Source organism: Myxocyprinus asiaticus, chromosome 3, assembly GCF_019703515.2.
Source record: "Myxocyprinus asiaticus isolate MX2 ecotype Aquarium Trade chromosome 3, UBuf_Myxa_2, whole genome shotgun sequence".
NCBI lineage: Eukaryota > Metazoa > Chordata > Actinopteri > Cypriniformes > Catostomidae > Myxocyprinus > Myxocyprinus asiaticus.
In genome coordinates, this window is record NC_059346.1 from 39472417 (window position 1) to 39488787 (window position 16371).

Genomic DNA, 16371 nt, shown 5'->3' on the forward strand with positions numbered 1-16371 from the left:
CAAGTAATTGTTTTAAAACAAAATTAAGTCATCAATCTGCACTGGCACTTATTTAAGTTTTAAAATGTAAGTTTAGCATTGTAAGCAAAAATTTATTTCTATGCAAAAAATTCAATTAAATATAAGCTAATAGAGGAGATTATTTCATTACACAAGAAAGGTCATGGCTAAAAGTGCATTTCCAAGGCATTTCAATTTCCAATAGACAAAGTTGGCAGCACCATTCATAAATTTTTTAAATATGGTACAACAGCAACCTTCTTGGGGTGTGGAAGAAAGCAAAACTTCACCAAGGGAAATGTTGACTTGAATATTCAAGAAGTAATTAGGAAATAACTGTGGAGTCCTGGAAGAAGGTTTTATAGACATATGACACTAAACTGAAAAATAGTTTTAGACCCATGGGTCAGCAGTATGTCTGGAGTAAGATGACAAGGTGATGACAAGAATGACACCATCCCCACAGTCCAGTATGGATGTGGGTCAGTCCTGTTATGGGGGTGTTTTGCGGCTGCAGGAAACGGCTATCTTGACTATGTGACTGACACCATGGATTCTTTCAGGTGTCAGGCCATTTTGTCATGACAAATGTGATGACTTCAGTGTATAAATTGAAGCTCAGTGATCACTGGACTTTCCAGCAAGACAATAACACCAAGGATACATCCAAGTTGTCCAAAATCTTGTTCAGGGACAGGTCATGGAATGTCCTTTAAATGACCCTTTCAGTCCATTATTAAAATCCCATTGCAAACCTTTGTTGGGATTTCAAGGAAGCTGTGGCAGCACAGAAACCAAAGAATGTCAATGAGCTGGAAGCTTTTGCTCATGAAAAATGTGTAAAAATTCTAGTAGAGAGGTGTCCGAAGCCTGAGAACACTTACCTGAAACATTTATTTGCTGTTATTAAGGATAAAGGATGCTCCACAAATGACTGACTTTGGGAGTTGAATATTTTTGACATGACATTTGTGGAGAGAATTAGTTATTTTTTATTTTAAAATTTGGGTAAACTGAACTCTCTGTTCTCAAAATCACTCAAATGTGTATTAAAAACTTACTTTGACTGTTTACTGAGGTTTTAGTTGATGTGTTTTAATTCACATCACCAGAATGTATTGCTGGTTGGGGGGTTGAATAATTTTGATTGCAACTGTATATATATATATATATACACACACACACACACAGTAAAATAGGCAGTGATAAATTAACACTTAAAGAGTTCATTTTAACACTATGTAGGAGAATATATGGTCCCACTCTATCAGGAGTAAGAAGTACACTGTTTGTTGTGTTGAATTTACAGTGTTATATAACACCATATTGTGCTGAAAAAGGACACAGAGAGTGTAGAGTGTTCCACTTACTATTGTTGTACAAGTTTTATACTATGGGGCATTTAACACCTCTGGTGTTGTTTTTATTCCTTTGGATTACTCTGTAAGTGTTACTAATAGTAGTCTTTTCAGTGCAAAATGTATTTTTACACTATTTTAGGGTATTAATGTACATGATCAAACCTAAAATCAAGAGTCTTCAGACAGATGAAAAACTGCAAATGTTTATTTAGCAAATGGGCAAAGTGGCTATATGCCAGACAGGTAGAGATCAATTTGTCAGTCACATTCATGAGATGTTGCACAGAAATAGTATAAAATAATAATGAATAAAATCATCAGATTTGCCCAGACATGAACAAATAGGACAGCTAGATTTGAACAAGATTGCAGTAGGGTACAACTAACCAAAATAAATTATCTGACCCATAGGACATCTGCAAATCAAATGGTTTGTAATAAATGAGTTCATTGACATTGAACACTTTCAGAGATGCACTGGGACTTTGATCACTTCTGTAGGCATAATGATGATCATCAAAACAAATAGTTTTGAGTAGTGATGCACCCAGTAACACACATTCATTTCTAACAATAATATCTTTGATTTTATACAACACTGGCAAATCAAGGTCTACTTCACAACAAATAATTAAGGTAGACCGATATTCAATTCCATTATACTTCACCCATTTCACTGAGAGAACATTGGTCTGTGGAGGACTATTCAATTTAGATGCAATCTGAATGGTTTCATTCAAGTCACTGAGACACAGTCTTTCCTGGTCCAAGCACTATTCTGTCATGGTTGAAGGCTTATCAGTGACATGCCTTGCAATTCTGCTGTTTTTTATTAATTTTTTTTATTTTTTTGCAAGTGTCTGAGTGATGTTCTTGAGACTTTTTTGTTGTGTTTTGAAGAAATTGTGTTTGGATTCATATCGCATGGACCACATGTGAACAATAGGCCCAATATTTCGTATACAGCATGGATACTGAATCATTAAATGATGTTTAGGCAGTAGATTCTTGTCTGGAAATAAGCACTTGAATAGCCTGTGATGCTCAGCAATCAAGTGTTTTAAATACATCTTAAGGCCCTCAGTTAACATGGGAGAAAATACAATGTTTACTATTTGTAGTAAAAGAAGTAGTAGCTGGCACTACTTAAAATTATAAGACAGGCAGGTTGTGGATTACTGATTTATTATTGCAAGCTGATCTGTCCTTCCAAGCTGATCTGTTTTATCTAAGATGTTTATTATTTCAACTTGTATCTTGATTGGCTCCAGCATTATTGAATTGTCTGAGTAGAAGCTTCTTTAGATAAAATCAGTTTTGTTATGTTTGTTTTTTTGTAATGCATTAGGGATAGAGGGTCTAAGAGCTCAGCAAATTGTTAACATATACAAAGGCAAGGAAACAATGTAGAGGAATATTCCGGGTTCAATACAAGTTCAGCTCAATTGACAGCATTTGTGGTGTAATGTTGATTACCACAAACAATTATTTCGACTTGTCCCTCCTTTTCTTAAAAAAAAGAAAAAGATAAGAAAACGAGGTTATCACTTTAAATGAAAGTGAATGGAGCCAATCCGAAAACGTTAAAACACTCACTGTTTCAAAAGTATAGCAGCAAGACAAAATCAATATGCATGTTAACATGATTTTAGTGTGATAAAATTGCTTACTAACCTTTTCTGTGTAAAGTTATAACCAATTTTAAAACCATGACAACGTTACGCCGTAAATCCTAAAACCCTAAAATGATTTTAAAAACAATGATTTAAACAACTTACAGCTCAAATAATACAAGTTTTAACAGAATGTAAGTGCTTTTATAAAATTATAAGCTTCATATTTCTGCCTTTAAACCCTCCGAAAATTGGCCCCATTCACTTCCATTGTAAGTACCTCACTTTTTTTAAGAAAAGGAGGGACAAGTCAAAATAACTGTTTGTGGTACATCATGCCACAGATGCTGAAAAGAAAATTGTATAAAAATTCTATTATCTGTGATTTGTGCTATTCTTTAAAAATCTAATGAAAACATTGACGTCAAGGCAGATTAGACCAGTTAAAGAAGACTACTAGCACTGACCATGAAAACATTTATTATTCAAAACCCTGGTACTGTACACTACTGGTACTGTTAAAGTGACATAAAATAGATTTGTAATTTGATGTAAAAGAATGATGTTATCAAGTTTTGTTCTTAGACTGGAACAGACAGAAATTCTTCTGACACAGTCGCGACAGGGGACACATATATCTAATACAGGAACTCTGTGTTCTGGAGTGGCTCATTAAGTTAAGTGCTCCTTGGCTTTCAATCATTCATGCTATAAAAATGAGCACAGAGCACGCCTCCTCTTTGGCTCAGTCATAAATGAGAAACACAAAAGTGTGAGGTCACAGACCAGAACAAATCAGCTTATTTAGAGGGCAACGATTCAAACATCCCCCCTGCTAGGACAACACTCACAACATTTCTGTCTATCTATATTTATGCATTCACACATACACACATATAATATTATAGGTGTACTTGTATTATATTGTATGTCTACATCATAGTTCTAAATGTAAAAAAACAAACAAACTCTAATACAATTCAGTGGAGGCACTCAAATGAGAGTAAAAATTCTCAAGTACAGTACCCAGAATCTGTTACATTACATCAGAGGGTGTATGTGTCCCATGAACAGACTATCCCCTCCCTTTCTAAAGGCTATGTTCTTCTGTGCAGGGAACCATTTCGTTTGGGTGGGCCATGCAGTACAGATTGATTTACACAGTCAATCAGAGCTACACACAGGATCTCAAATTTAGATTTGAATTCTGCCAAAAAGTACTAATCAATATGGGTGGCTTTTGAAAAAGACTATGAAGACAGTGAATGTTTTCATGCTTATAAATCTGACCACAATAGATGATTCAGTCATGTAAAAGAACTGGTTGTTTTATGATTTATGCAGTCTAGGAATGTACTATGAATACTGCAGGTGGCAATAACTCCTTTGAAATGTGTTCATGTATAAAGCATAGGCCAAAATAAACCTTTTTGGCGGTTATTACATAGTGAAATATGGCTTACTATGAAATGTTGGATGGATGGAAACAGAGGGAAAATTTATATACTACCGAAATGCATAAGTAACTTTTGGGTCCAAACAATTCATGAGAAATAAGGGAGTGGGGATTTTGTGCTCATTTTCAGAGTGGCTATGGTTAAACGAATAGTTGACCCAAAAATGAAAATGTTCTCATCATTTACTCACCCTCATGCCATCCCAGATGTGTATGACTATTTCTTCTACTGACCACAAACAAAGATTTTTAGAAGAATATTTCAGCTCTTTAGGTCCTTACAATGCAAGTGAATGGGTACCAACAGTTTGAAGCTCCAAAAGCACATAAAAGCAGCTTAAAATAATCCAGAAGATTCCAGAAGTTAACTCTATATCTTCAGAAGCAATATGATAGGTGTGAGTGAGAAACAGATCAAAATGTAAGTCCTTTTTTACTATCAGGCTGCATTCTTCCCTCCGTCTCATGGACTCAGGTGTACATCATTACGTTGCACGAGTGCCCACTACTGGCGGAACTCATACAATGGGTTAACTGCAACACCCTAAGCCCTTGATCACTTGGAGCATGTTGAGGGCTGATGTCAATTTGTGGAATTATTTCACGATTTTTGCACCTAAGAAGAAAATCATACATTAGAGTTGTGTGGGATTGCTTGAGCGCGATCTGTGCTGTGCACAATTGAATGACATTGTGGCATATGGCGCCGTCTGAAGTGTACATCTGAGTAGGCTCACTCCCTCTGTCAAAATCGAGGAGTTGAGGGTTTGTCAGCAGAAACTTCCCACTTAACAAAGTGGAAAATACTTCCAAAATGGCAGCAAGGATTCCCCCTAGGGGTGCTCAGGGAAGTTAGCAAATGGATGTTTAAAGTGAAGTGGAAAGCAGCCAAAACCTCCACTTTCACTTTAACTTTGACATTCTTCTTCTTTTGTTTTTTGGCGATTTGCATTCTTCGTGCATATCGCCACCTACTGGGCAGGGAGGAGAATTTATTGTAAAAAAACTTTTTTAAATATTGATCTGTTTCTCACCCACACTTGTCATGTCGCTTCTGAAGATATTGATTTAACCTCTGGAGTCATATGGATTACTTTTATGCTGTTTTTAAGTGGTTTTTGGAGCTTCTAGGTTCTGGCCACCATTCACTTGGATGTTTTTTACTAAAAATCTTCATTTGTGTTCGGCAGAAGAAAGAAAATCACACATCTGGGATGGCATGAGGGTGAGTTAATGATGAGTAAATTTTCATCTTTGGGTGAAAAATCCCTTTAAATCACTACAATCTCTTCTATCAAGCAAAGGGATGCCGGTTTTAACTCAAATATGATATAGGGTATGCCATAACTCAAGCACAGACTGTTGTAGTGGTTTCTTTTACGTCACACCGCGGTGTTTCCGCCAGGTTTGTCCGCATACTACAAAACAGCACATTTCTCTCTCTCTCTCTCTCTCTCTCTCTCTCTCTCTCTCTCTCTCTCTCTCTCTCTCTCTCTCACTCTCTCTCTCTCTTTCTTTCTTGAATTACTGCAGAGACAGAACTGCAGCTGTAAAACACTTGACGTCAGCTCTTCCTGTAGTTTCTGGATGTCTTTAGGAGACAAATAAATCTGTATTCATTAAAGCGCCTGGCATCTCGTTTACAGCAATGGATAACCAACAGAGAAATCTTATCTCCTCGTCTCCCTAAAGGGTGAGTGAAATCTGTAAGACTTATTCGGCTTACAACAAACCACTTTTTTTTTTTTTACTTCTTAAAATCAGGAATTTTAGACATACATGTTCGAATTTCTGGGCGCGCGAAGGTCCTCTAATAGATCGTCAGTGGACTGAAGCGAGAAGTCAGAACATGCCGGACAGCTCAGTTTGTTCAAGAAACAAAAGTTAGGCTATTTATTCAGACTTGCAGTGTCCAAAATCCCAAACTAAAAAGTGCTTTCTAAAGGTTTGCTATATGTTCTAACAGAAAGATTCAGTTCTTATGCATTAGGTTTAGTCTTTGACTTAATTATTGGGGGGGGGGGGGGATGTGCGGTGCCGAAGAAGGGGATCCAGCGCTCTTCTAAAAGTCATTTTTGACATGAACGAAAGCGACTGGCCGGTGGCTTGAATAGAGCACAGTACGCGCGGATCGCCCGCGGGCAATTATTATAGAACACTGCAGAGAGAGAGAGAGAGAGAGAGAGAGAGAGAGAGAGAGAGAGAGAGAGAGAGAGAGAGAGAGAGAGAGAGAGAGAGAGAGAGAGAGAGAGAGAGAGAGAGATGGAGTCAGGCTAAAGGCACTTATTACTACACCAAAAAGCCTCTTTTGTGTCATTTCATACATATACTTAAATTATCTGGGGCTTCTTACATTTTTTTCTGACAGTCACTATAACAGTGTAATAGTCAAGAAGGCTATCTGTTACGAATAATGATAATGATCTTAATAATACTGGTGTAGGCTATTAAACAAAAATCATGTATTTCCAGTTACTCTCTGTGTAAAATACCTTGTTTGTCTATAAAATAGCTAACATTGTTGTTATTATTGCTGTTGTAATTAATTATACTTAAATGTAGCCTAATATGTGTTAGCTTTTTTCTTAAATTAGTAAATGGTTCACCCAAAAATGAAAATTCTGTTTATAGCCTATAAATTTAAATATATAAAAACATGAGGAAAGTCTTACTGAATAATAAAGATTTTCGAGAAAATTGTTATTTATATTGAAGAATACAGCTGCCCAGATTGTAGGGGACCACGCAAAAAGAATTCCTTGCCATGTTTCACAGAGTTCAAGGTACATACAGTATAGTCCTTTTCTCCCCAATTTGGAATGCCCAGTATGTGATATTTTATGTTCTTTTTAATTATCGTGAAGTTATAAGCAAAAACATGGCTTATAAGCAACCCCTGTTTACATGTAACATCTATGTCAAAGACTGTGAGTAAAACAAAGAGGCTGGTTGTATTCTACTCTTGGCTATTTGATCAATTTGATGTTTTTATTTTTATTTTTTTATAATTTTTTTCTCCCCAATTTGGAATGCCCAATTCCCAATGTGCTCTAATTCCTCGTGGTGGCGTAGTGACTCGCCTCAATCCGGGTGGTGGAGGACGAATCTCAGTTACCTCCGCATCTGAGACAGTCAATCCATGCATTTTATCACGTGGCTTGTTGAGCGTGTTACTGCAGAGGTGTAGCATGTGTGGAGGCCCACGCTATTCTCCGCGGCATCCACACACAACTCACCACATGCCCCACTGAGAGCGAGAACCACACATTATAGCAGCCATGAGGAGGTTACCCCATGTGACTCTACCCTCCCTAGCAACTGGGCCAATTTGGTTGCTTAGGAGACCTGGCTGGAGTCACTCAACACGCCCTGGATTCGAACTCGTGACTCCAGGGGTGGTAGTCAGCGTCTTTACTCGCTGAGCCACCCAGGCCCCCTGGGGCATATTAAGCAGTGGCGTTTTCTCAGAGGAGGCAAGGGAGGTGGTGCCTGCTCAAAACATTTGGATGAGAAAAATAATTGTACATTAATAAAATATTATGAAATGTGAGCTCAGATAATGTGTTTAGCAGTCATATTTCTAAAGTTACACTGTCCAACAGCGACACTAATGTAAAAACGTTTCAGAAGGAGGCATTGCATGTCTTGCCTCCCTTCAGCTCATTTTGATTCCATTGAGCTCCAAAATTATGGTGTGAATGTGAGTAAATGCTTATAGTAAGTATAGAGCTGTTCAGCCGTGACGTCAATTTGTAGGCAAAGTATTCAATACAGCTTCAAAATTCACATTTGAGGTATGAAAGTGTGTAATTTATGTTGTAAAACAAAACGTCCATATATCAAGTAATACATTTACTTTTTTGGAAAGACAATTTGAAATAATTGGTATCGGCATTGTGAAATATAAAGGTAGAGATGGGAAGGTGGAGGGATGGCAGAAGAATCGTCGCCGGAGCAAAGGAAGCAGCCTCTTATATATCCTTGGGATATGATTGGCAGGCGAACAAGCTCTTCCCAAACATACATTTGGAACTTCATTTAATAGAATGAGTTCATTTGTTGCAGTTGGTATTAACTTGACTGAAAGGATACTGTATTTATATATTGTACTTATTTCCATACAGGTGATTCCATTTTGAGTCAGATAAGGCTTAGGATATGTCCCTTAATGGCTGATTTTAATTTATTTTTATGAGACTGAGACTGGATATAATGACTACTATGCTCATTAATGCATGGGTTTACATGGACTAAAGCCCAGGGGCCCCCAACTCCCAAGAGGGTCCCATGCGTGGCGTTCTCCACCCTGCTCCCACCCGGCGAAGAAAGCATGTAAACGCGTTCCGTGGGAGAAACTGATATAAACATGGAGATGGTGTGCAACAGCGAAAGCAGCCCCCTCCTCCCCCAGTTGGACGACTGGCAGGGGGGCCCAGCGAAAATTTTATGCACCCCTGATGACTATACCAACAAACTTAAACTTTAAACCTAAAATTCCCTGAAATTATTATGGATGATCACTGTAAGCCTCTTATTTCAGCTATTTTATAAAAGAAATTATTCAACAGTGCCAGTTGTGGTCAGCATTTACTATACAAGTAGAAACCTCTCCATTTCAGTCTCTCCTTAAACAGATTCAGCTCTTCAGAGGAGTCCCAAGCCTCAAGGTTGTATCCTTGAGGACTGTACTTCATTAGCAATGTAACATTTACCAAGCTTTTATCATTGCTTTAATAAATGATAAATGCATCAGCCTGCATTATTAGGCTGTGTTTTTTAAGCGATTAGCAATTTAAACATAATATTTGATCAAATGTGTCACCTGTGGAGGTTGTGTAAACATGCTGTAATTTTATCACCTAGTATTAAGAAAGAACTTTGAATCATTGTCCTTTAAGATCAGCATTCCAAAAAGGGTAAGTCTTGTTTTGTTAAAGTATGATGCTTTTATAAGTTGAACATTATTAAAAATAACTTTATAATTTGAATGTAAGATAAATGTAACCTAAATCTTGTGAGTTATAGTTCTAAGAACAGACATAATGGATAGGAGTCTCTCTCTCTCTCTCTCTCTCTCTCTCTCTCTCTGTTATATATAGTTTGCATGATTGAGAACACATGCCTGATGTTAATAGGAGAATCATATATAGTCATTCCTTGTAGCGGAGTGTTCATGCATGTCAGAAGGTTCTGCTGGCGCATTGCTCTGCCCATTGAGAAAAGGCTTTATTGAATCATCTGCAGAGTGATGCAGCCGGCTGTGTCCTGATTGAGAGTGACAAGCCTCATATAATCTGAGCCTCCTTTTTCTTTTTACCGTGTGTGGCAGTGCATGCTAATGGCCCATATTATGACACCCTGATGTGATGAGATTTGTCAGAGACTGAGAATTTAGGTAATTATGACATAATAGATATAGAACATAGACATAGAAAGTACAGTTAAAATGATAAAGCTGTGCTTGTAATACTTATGTAATCCAGGGCAAGTTTGGCTTACAAAATAGTATTCTTAAAACACAATGATGTTAGTGCCTATTCCTTTGTCATATAGTATATACTATATGCAAGCTTTTTCTTTTTTTATTTTATTTTTTATCTGTTTTTGAGTAATGTACAATTAAAATGTTCATTGCAAGACATATAACCTTTTTTGTGAATAAAGGAAAATCATAAGAACATGTTACATGCCAGTAACATTGTCCAGTTTGCGTGAACAGTTAATTCTCCCCTCCCACAATTTTTTTTTTCCTTCTCTGCCTCGTACTCCATGATATCATCAATTGTTACAGCAATCTCTTAGCACAAGACGCCCTGGCCTCTTCAAGGTCATTTGTTTTTTATTTTAATGTGATTATGTCCTCTACAAACCATTAGGAGATAGAACCTGGCTTATTCACACTGCCTGACAACAAAGAAAGGGACATTCACTCTTTCTTCTTTTCTCCATTTCAGTTAGGTTAAGATTTATCATTGCTGTAAGTCTGTCTGTTAAAGTCAAACCTGATTAGAAAAAAATAAGCCATGTCATGGAAGTAACATCCGGCAACACCCAGCAGTTGTTCACAGGGGTTAAATTGGGCTGGAATGGTCTAAAACTGCATTCCAGCGGCACCTTCTATTCCAAAAATGTAAAAATATACATAAATGTCAGCTTGTTTGTCAATCCATTCTATTTTTTGTATGATCCAGTCTGGTTTTTGTTTGCTCCATTGTACACATTCTGTCTTCATTGGCTTCATTTAGAGATAGTAATTAATCAAAAAAGCTTTCGAGTTCATTACGTGAGAAAAAAAGTAAATGTGATATTATAAAGATTTAAATAATTGGCTTTTATATTGTGATTGTACTAAAGCCATAATTATAAAAAATATTATCTCAAAAAATATTTATTTTATATGAAGTTTACAGTGCATCTTTTTTCTTATCTTTTTTCACTATTAATGTTGGTATATAAACCTGAAAAGAAACATTCTCAAGTAAATTCAAATTTAACATTAAACATTAAACATTTATTTTTTACATTTTCTGCGACCCCCAGACCCCAGTTTGAAAACCCGTGCTCAAGAGCAGCATGAGACGTGCAAACCATTTCTCCACTGCCCTTTGTCTGTTACATATAATCACAAAATATGCAACCGGCTGTGCACCCATTTCTGACATTCAGTGATATACAGTTGCAATTTTGATTGGTTTATTAAAAAGATGAACAACCAGAGGGGTTTTGAATCCAGGACCATTAGCATCAATAGCAAAGATTATACTGGGCCAACACACTGTAAAGTTTTTACTTTTATTTGTATATTTATCTTCAGTATGTGTGCGCCCTAGTTTTGATTGAGCAATTCATTTAATTTGTGTGTTGTTTTTTTCCTTGGGAAATGTTTGTATGTTTTTCTAGTTTTTTTTCTTTTCTAGTAAATATATAGAGGGGTTCACGGGTGAAAATGCTTTTTATTTAGCACTCTTTTATAATTTAATTAAAATGTTTTAATTAAAATGTATATTATCAGCATAACATTTTTATTAAAATGTGCGTGTATTTCCACATACCAAACTCAATGAAATTTTTTTATGATTTTTCTTTAGAATGCCCTTCAATTCCACTGTAGTATAAGTTCTATAAAGAACTAATTCCTGCTTCTAACACTACAAAAATATTTTAAAAATATGGATTGTTTTAGACTGAAAATGTCAGCTTCATTTATTTTGGTTTTCCTATTTTATTTGGCTAGCTCACCATATCTTCAGACATATCGACAGGTAATTTTAAAGTTTGCCCATTAAAATAATTTTTAATCAGCCAGCTTGCAAAAAACACTATAATGTTCTTGCATATAGAACTTGACCTGCTGGCTCTCAATGCACCAGAGAAAGCAGAGGGAACAGAAATGCCATACATCATTTTGACAGAGGCTACCGAGAGTGCAAGGCCTATTTTCAGTCCACTTGTGACGATTGTGCCTAAACTGTGCACTTTGGTTAAGATGTTCCTAATCAGATTAGTAAAGCTAATGTTCCTGAGGATAATGCTGCTTTTCAATTGTGAAATTATCACAGCTGTAATACACAATATATTCATTTTAATAAAAAAAAAAATAATTAAGATTTAGTTGAGTTTGAATTCTACATTTGAGCCCAACTAGTGTATATAGGGTCATGCTTTTGTAAGCATTTTGTCCATAACTAGATATTAGCTAACTCTGCAAACAATTTACTTAATAGTAGTTTTCCAGTAAAAATATCTAAACATAATTTAAACAAGATATATTTACTTGAGAAGCAAAATTACATAAGATTTAAGTCTTATTTTCAGAGAAATCTTACTAAATTTAAGGGGTTTAATTCTTAAAACAAAAAGAAGAAGAAGAAAAAAAACAAACAAAAAAAAAACAATGGGTTATCTTATGTCATTTTGCTTTTGAAGCTAATGTATCTTGTTTTAAGGATGTTATTATGGATGTGTATAACACACACATGCACGCACGCACGAATGCACGCACACACTGAATCTTTGGGTACATACATCATTTATGTTTGCAGCTGTATGTCCTTATAGTTTTCTACTATACAATCCTACAGTTGTTAGAAGCAGTCCTGCCTGATCTGGTGAGATTCTCTTTCCCTCCTCTGCCCCCAGCAGTATGCAGGTAGATTCGGGGAAGTTCAGAGGGTCCTATCATGCAGCTCACTGGGGCTGCCAAATACTGTACATGACAGACCTCTCAGACACATGGTCCACATCCATTCAGTCGGTCAATTATGTATTGCTCCCCAGCCTGAGCACTCAGCTTCCCAGTGGCATGTAAACACAATGAAAATGAAACAAGCTCTGTCTTTTGATCCATTAGCTGTTGTAAGGGGTAACATATTTCATGGCATTGTACAATTATATGTAGTGACAGACCTATCTATTGACCTACAAGAAGTGATGGGCTTATTAAACATTTGACCATTTTGAGATTATAGGCACTGGACAATAATACCTATGCTTGATTGGCCAGTAACATAAGTGGTCAGTCCTCTTTTTGTCAGTTCTAAAATCTACCTTCAGCCTTGTCAATGAATAGATATTTTATGTTTTCAAATATTTTTATTTTTTTATTTTTTTTAAGAGTAAAAAAAAAGTAAATTTTTTGTAAATATTGTGTAATAGACCTAATGCTGTCATTAGATTGTATTATATATAGGCAATAATGTTGCCCATCAACGGCCACCCTACTGCCTGGATATTGGTGGAAACATTGGCCATTTAAAAACCCATATTGGTTGATAACTAATTATTTACTAAACTTTTAGTGACTTTTCACTTTTACTGTTAGAGAATATTTTCTTTGCATGCAGTACAAAATTTGTCACAACTTGAACCAGTGCATAGACAAAATAAAACAACTGGCCTAACCATGAACTTCAGTTAATGTGTTCTTTAGTTTTTAGATCATATTATATATTATTTTATTCCTGTGCGCAGAATTCCTGCTGAATTTAGTTGACCTTAGCTAATCAAGGTCTTCAGGGTCTTACTTTAAAATTACAGGGAGGTGTTTAATGGGCAGGATCAAGAACCCCCTGTTTTATAGCCATCTTGCCTAAGCTGTTTAGGTTGTAAGCAATCATGGACAAGAACTACGTAGCCAGTGGTTCTGACTGAATACTTCAATAGTCAGTTGTCAGGACCCAGAAGTCAGCCACTGATGGGCTGCAGTGAGAGCTCTCCTGCCAGTGCTTCAGTATTTTTTAGAGCACTGCATTTCACTGAAAAAATATTAAATATTAAATAAATATTATATCTATTGAAAATATTAAACCAGTACACTTGAAATCAACTTAATACATTTATGTATGAGATGAGAAAATAATTATATTGTGTAAAGTCCAAGTGATATTCAACACAGTCAGTGTTATAAGTGATATGATCGCATTGCTATGAAATGTTCAAATGTATTCAGACTTCTAATAGATGGTGTTCATTCAACGTGATGTTTATGGCTTGATCAATTACCGTATTTAAAATGAGCTACTGCAACACAGTTCTTTAGCATCTCAACCTTATTTAATTGTGTAGAACCCATCTATGTTCACTTAATCCAATTGTGTTGGGATGTGAATAATATTTGTTGCATTAATGTATTGCTGAAACCGGGCTGGGGATTTCCAGTTCCCGGCATGCTTTGCATGGGACAGGATTGGGAGAGTACATTTTAAATTTAATTGTTATTTTAATGTATTTATATGCAAAATGAAACAAGTAGGAGACTTGTTAGTGTTACTGTAAATGTTATATTATGCTGGGATTTACAGGAGTTTCTGTCATGTTGAATTTTTTTTGGAGGTTATCACTATGGAGAAAAGTGTACTGCAACTAATTGTTAGGTCGAGGTTGGTTGCATTACTATTGAAAAATCAGTGTATTGCTTTTCTCATGAAGCAATTACTGAGGGTCACCCCTTTAATGATTGGGGATCTGTTAATTCTCCAGTACACACACACACACACACACACACACACACACACACACACACACACACAGTATTTGAGTAAAGCCTACATTTTTTTATGTAAAAGAAACTAATTTTCGTTGTGTGGAACCACTGTCCACAATTGAATTAAGTTAAAGCAACAATTTTTTTTCAGTGTACCCAGTTCTCATGCTTTAAACCTCCAATGAGAAATGACTTTTTAAAATGGCTCAAGGCCCAGAATATTTTGACAGAAAAAAATAGGCATTTTTGTTAAATCAAGTTGTATTAAGTATTATCCTATGACATCCAAATCTGGATTATAACTCATTATAATTAATAACTAAATATTTTAGTATAATTAAATAAAAGTTATTTTAGCCCTTCAAGAAACTATACAAATATATTTAAGGTCAGGCTTTATTGGAATATCTAGATTTAAAAAGCTCTGGCTCTTTATGATTTTCTTAAATCACATTTCCGTTTTTTATGCATATGAATATGACTATGAATATGTAAAAAGGATTACAATGCCATTCGTTTTGTAAAGTGATGCAACAAATCTCTGCTTTAATACATAGACATTGATTCTAAAATAAGTATTTTTTAGTTCTCTGGGCTGTTGCATTTCCTCAGATATACGCAAATCTCAAATTGATTGTAACAGCTGAACCTGAAAGTATACTGAATTAAACTCATGTAGCCTCTGAAGCTAAAATGTTTTGGCCAAGCTAAATAGTTTATATATTTAATTTGAGATATTTTGGAGATATTATATAACCCTTGTGAAAGGAAAATGGATGTTATAATCTTTTATAACCTAAACTGTCAATTTAACTGTTATAAACAGCTGTAATACAAACGTTCCATAATTATGAATGGCTTTAATGCTCTTGGGGAAGCATTTTGATCACAAAACCTTGTACATTATATGAACTCTTTCCCAAACAATTATTTGTATTATTGTAATCCAGTGTCTTAGTACACACACAACATAATGTAACCTTGATTCTGTATTTCTTCCAGACTTATTAATGAGGACCAAAAAGGACAAGGATTTACTTCTGTGGTGACTGCAGACCTCTTCCCCTCCTCTATCCCCAACACCTTCTAATCATGGATGATACAGCTCCACGAGACACTTCCCTCATGAAGGGGGCCAGAGACATTGCTAAGGTGGCCAAACGACAAGCCGTTAAAAAGGTCAGCAAAGTTGTGGACCGTGCCTCAGATGAGTACTCCCACAGTCACGCATACCATCGCTTCCAGGACGAAGATGACGACTACTACAGCCAACCAGATGGGAACTACTCAGGCAATCATGCCAACGATGAAGAGGGCTCCAGCGATGCCACTGAGGGTCATGATGATGAGGATGAGATATATGAAGGGGAGTACCAGGGGATCCCCTCAGACGCTAAGCCCAGAAAAGGGCAGGTGGCTCTGGGGCAACCTCTGGGAGACGGACTGAAGGACCGGCGAGAACTGGAGAGTGAGAGGCAGGTAGATGAGGAGGAACTGGCCCAGCAGTACGAGCTGATCATACAGGAGTGTGGACATGGGAGGTTTCAGTGGCAGCTGTTTTTCACACTTGGGTTGGCACTCATGTCTGACGGTGTGGAGGTGTTTGTGGTGGGCTTTGTTCTCCCTAGTGCAGAGACAGATATGTGTGTGCCTGATTCAAGCTCTGGTTGGCTAGGTAAGAATAATCGGAATGAACTTAATGAAAATACATACACTTACATGACAATATTCACTGAAAAAAGTGGTAACCTGAAATTGTTACCTCAAGGAGCTATTTCTACACTCTCAGAAAAAAGAAAAGAAAAACCTCTCTGGTCTGGTACCCTCTAAGGGACCTTTTCTGTATCTCTAGTTAAAATTGATAACCCTTTTTGGACACATAACTTTACACCAAGGAACTATTTTGTACCTTTAGGTACATTTATATGTTTTGTTTCTCTGGAAAAAAAGAACCTTTTT

At 36.3% G+C, this 16371-nt stretch overlaps 1 protein-coding gene across 1 annotated transcript in view; it reads left to right on the top strand.

The window, feature by feature from the left end:
* The first annotated feature begins 5974 nt into the window (after nt 1-5974).
* Nucleotides 5975-16371, top strand: part of LOC127421144 (synaptic vesicle glycoprotein 2C-like) — a 39164-nt gene continuing 28767 nt past the window's right edge. The window contains exons 1-2 of the mRNA XM_051663949.1: nt 5975-6123; nt 15415-16087. Of these exons, the coding sequence (XP_051519909.1) occupies nt 15505-16087 (583 nt within the window). The 5' untranslated portion in view covers nt 5975-6123; nt 15415-15504. The remainder of the gene's footprint in view (nt 6124-15414; nt 16088-16371) is intronic.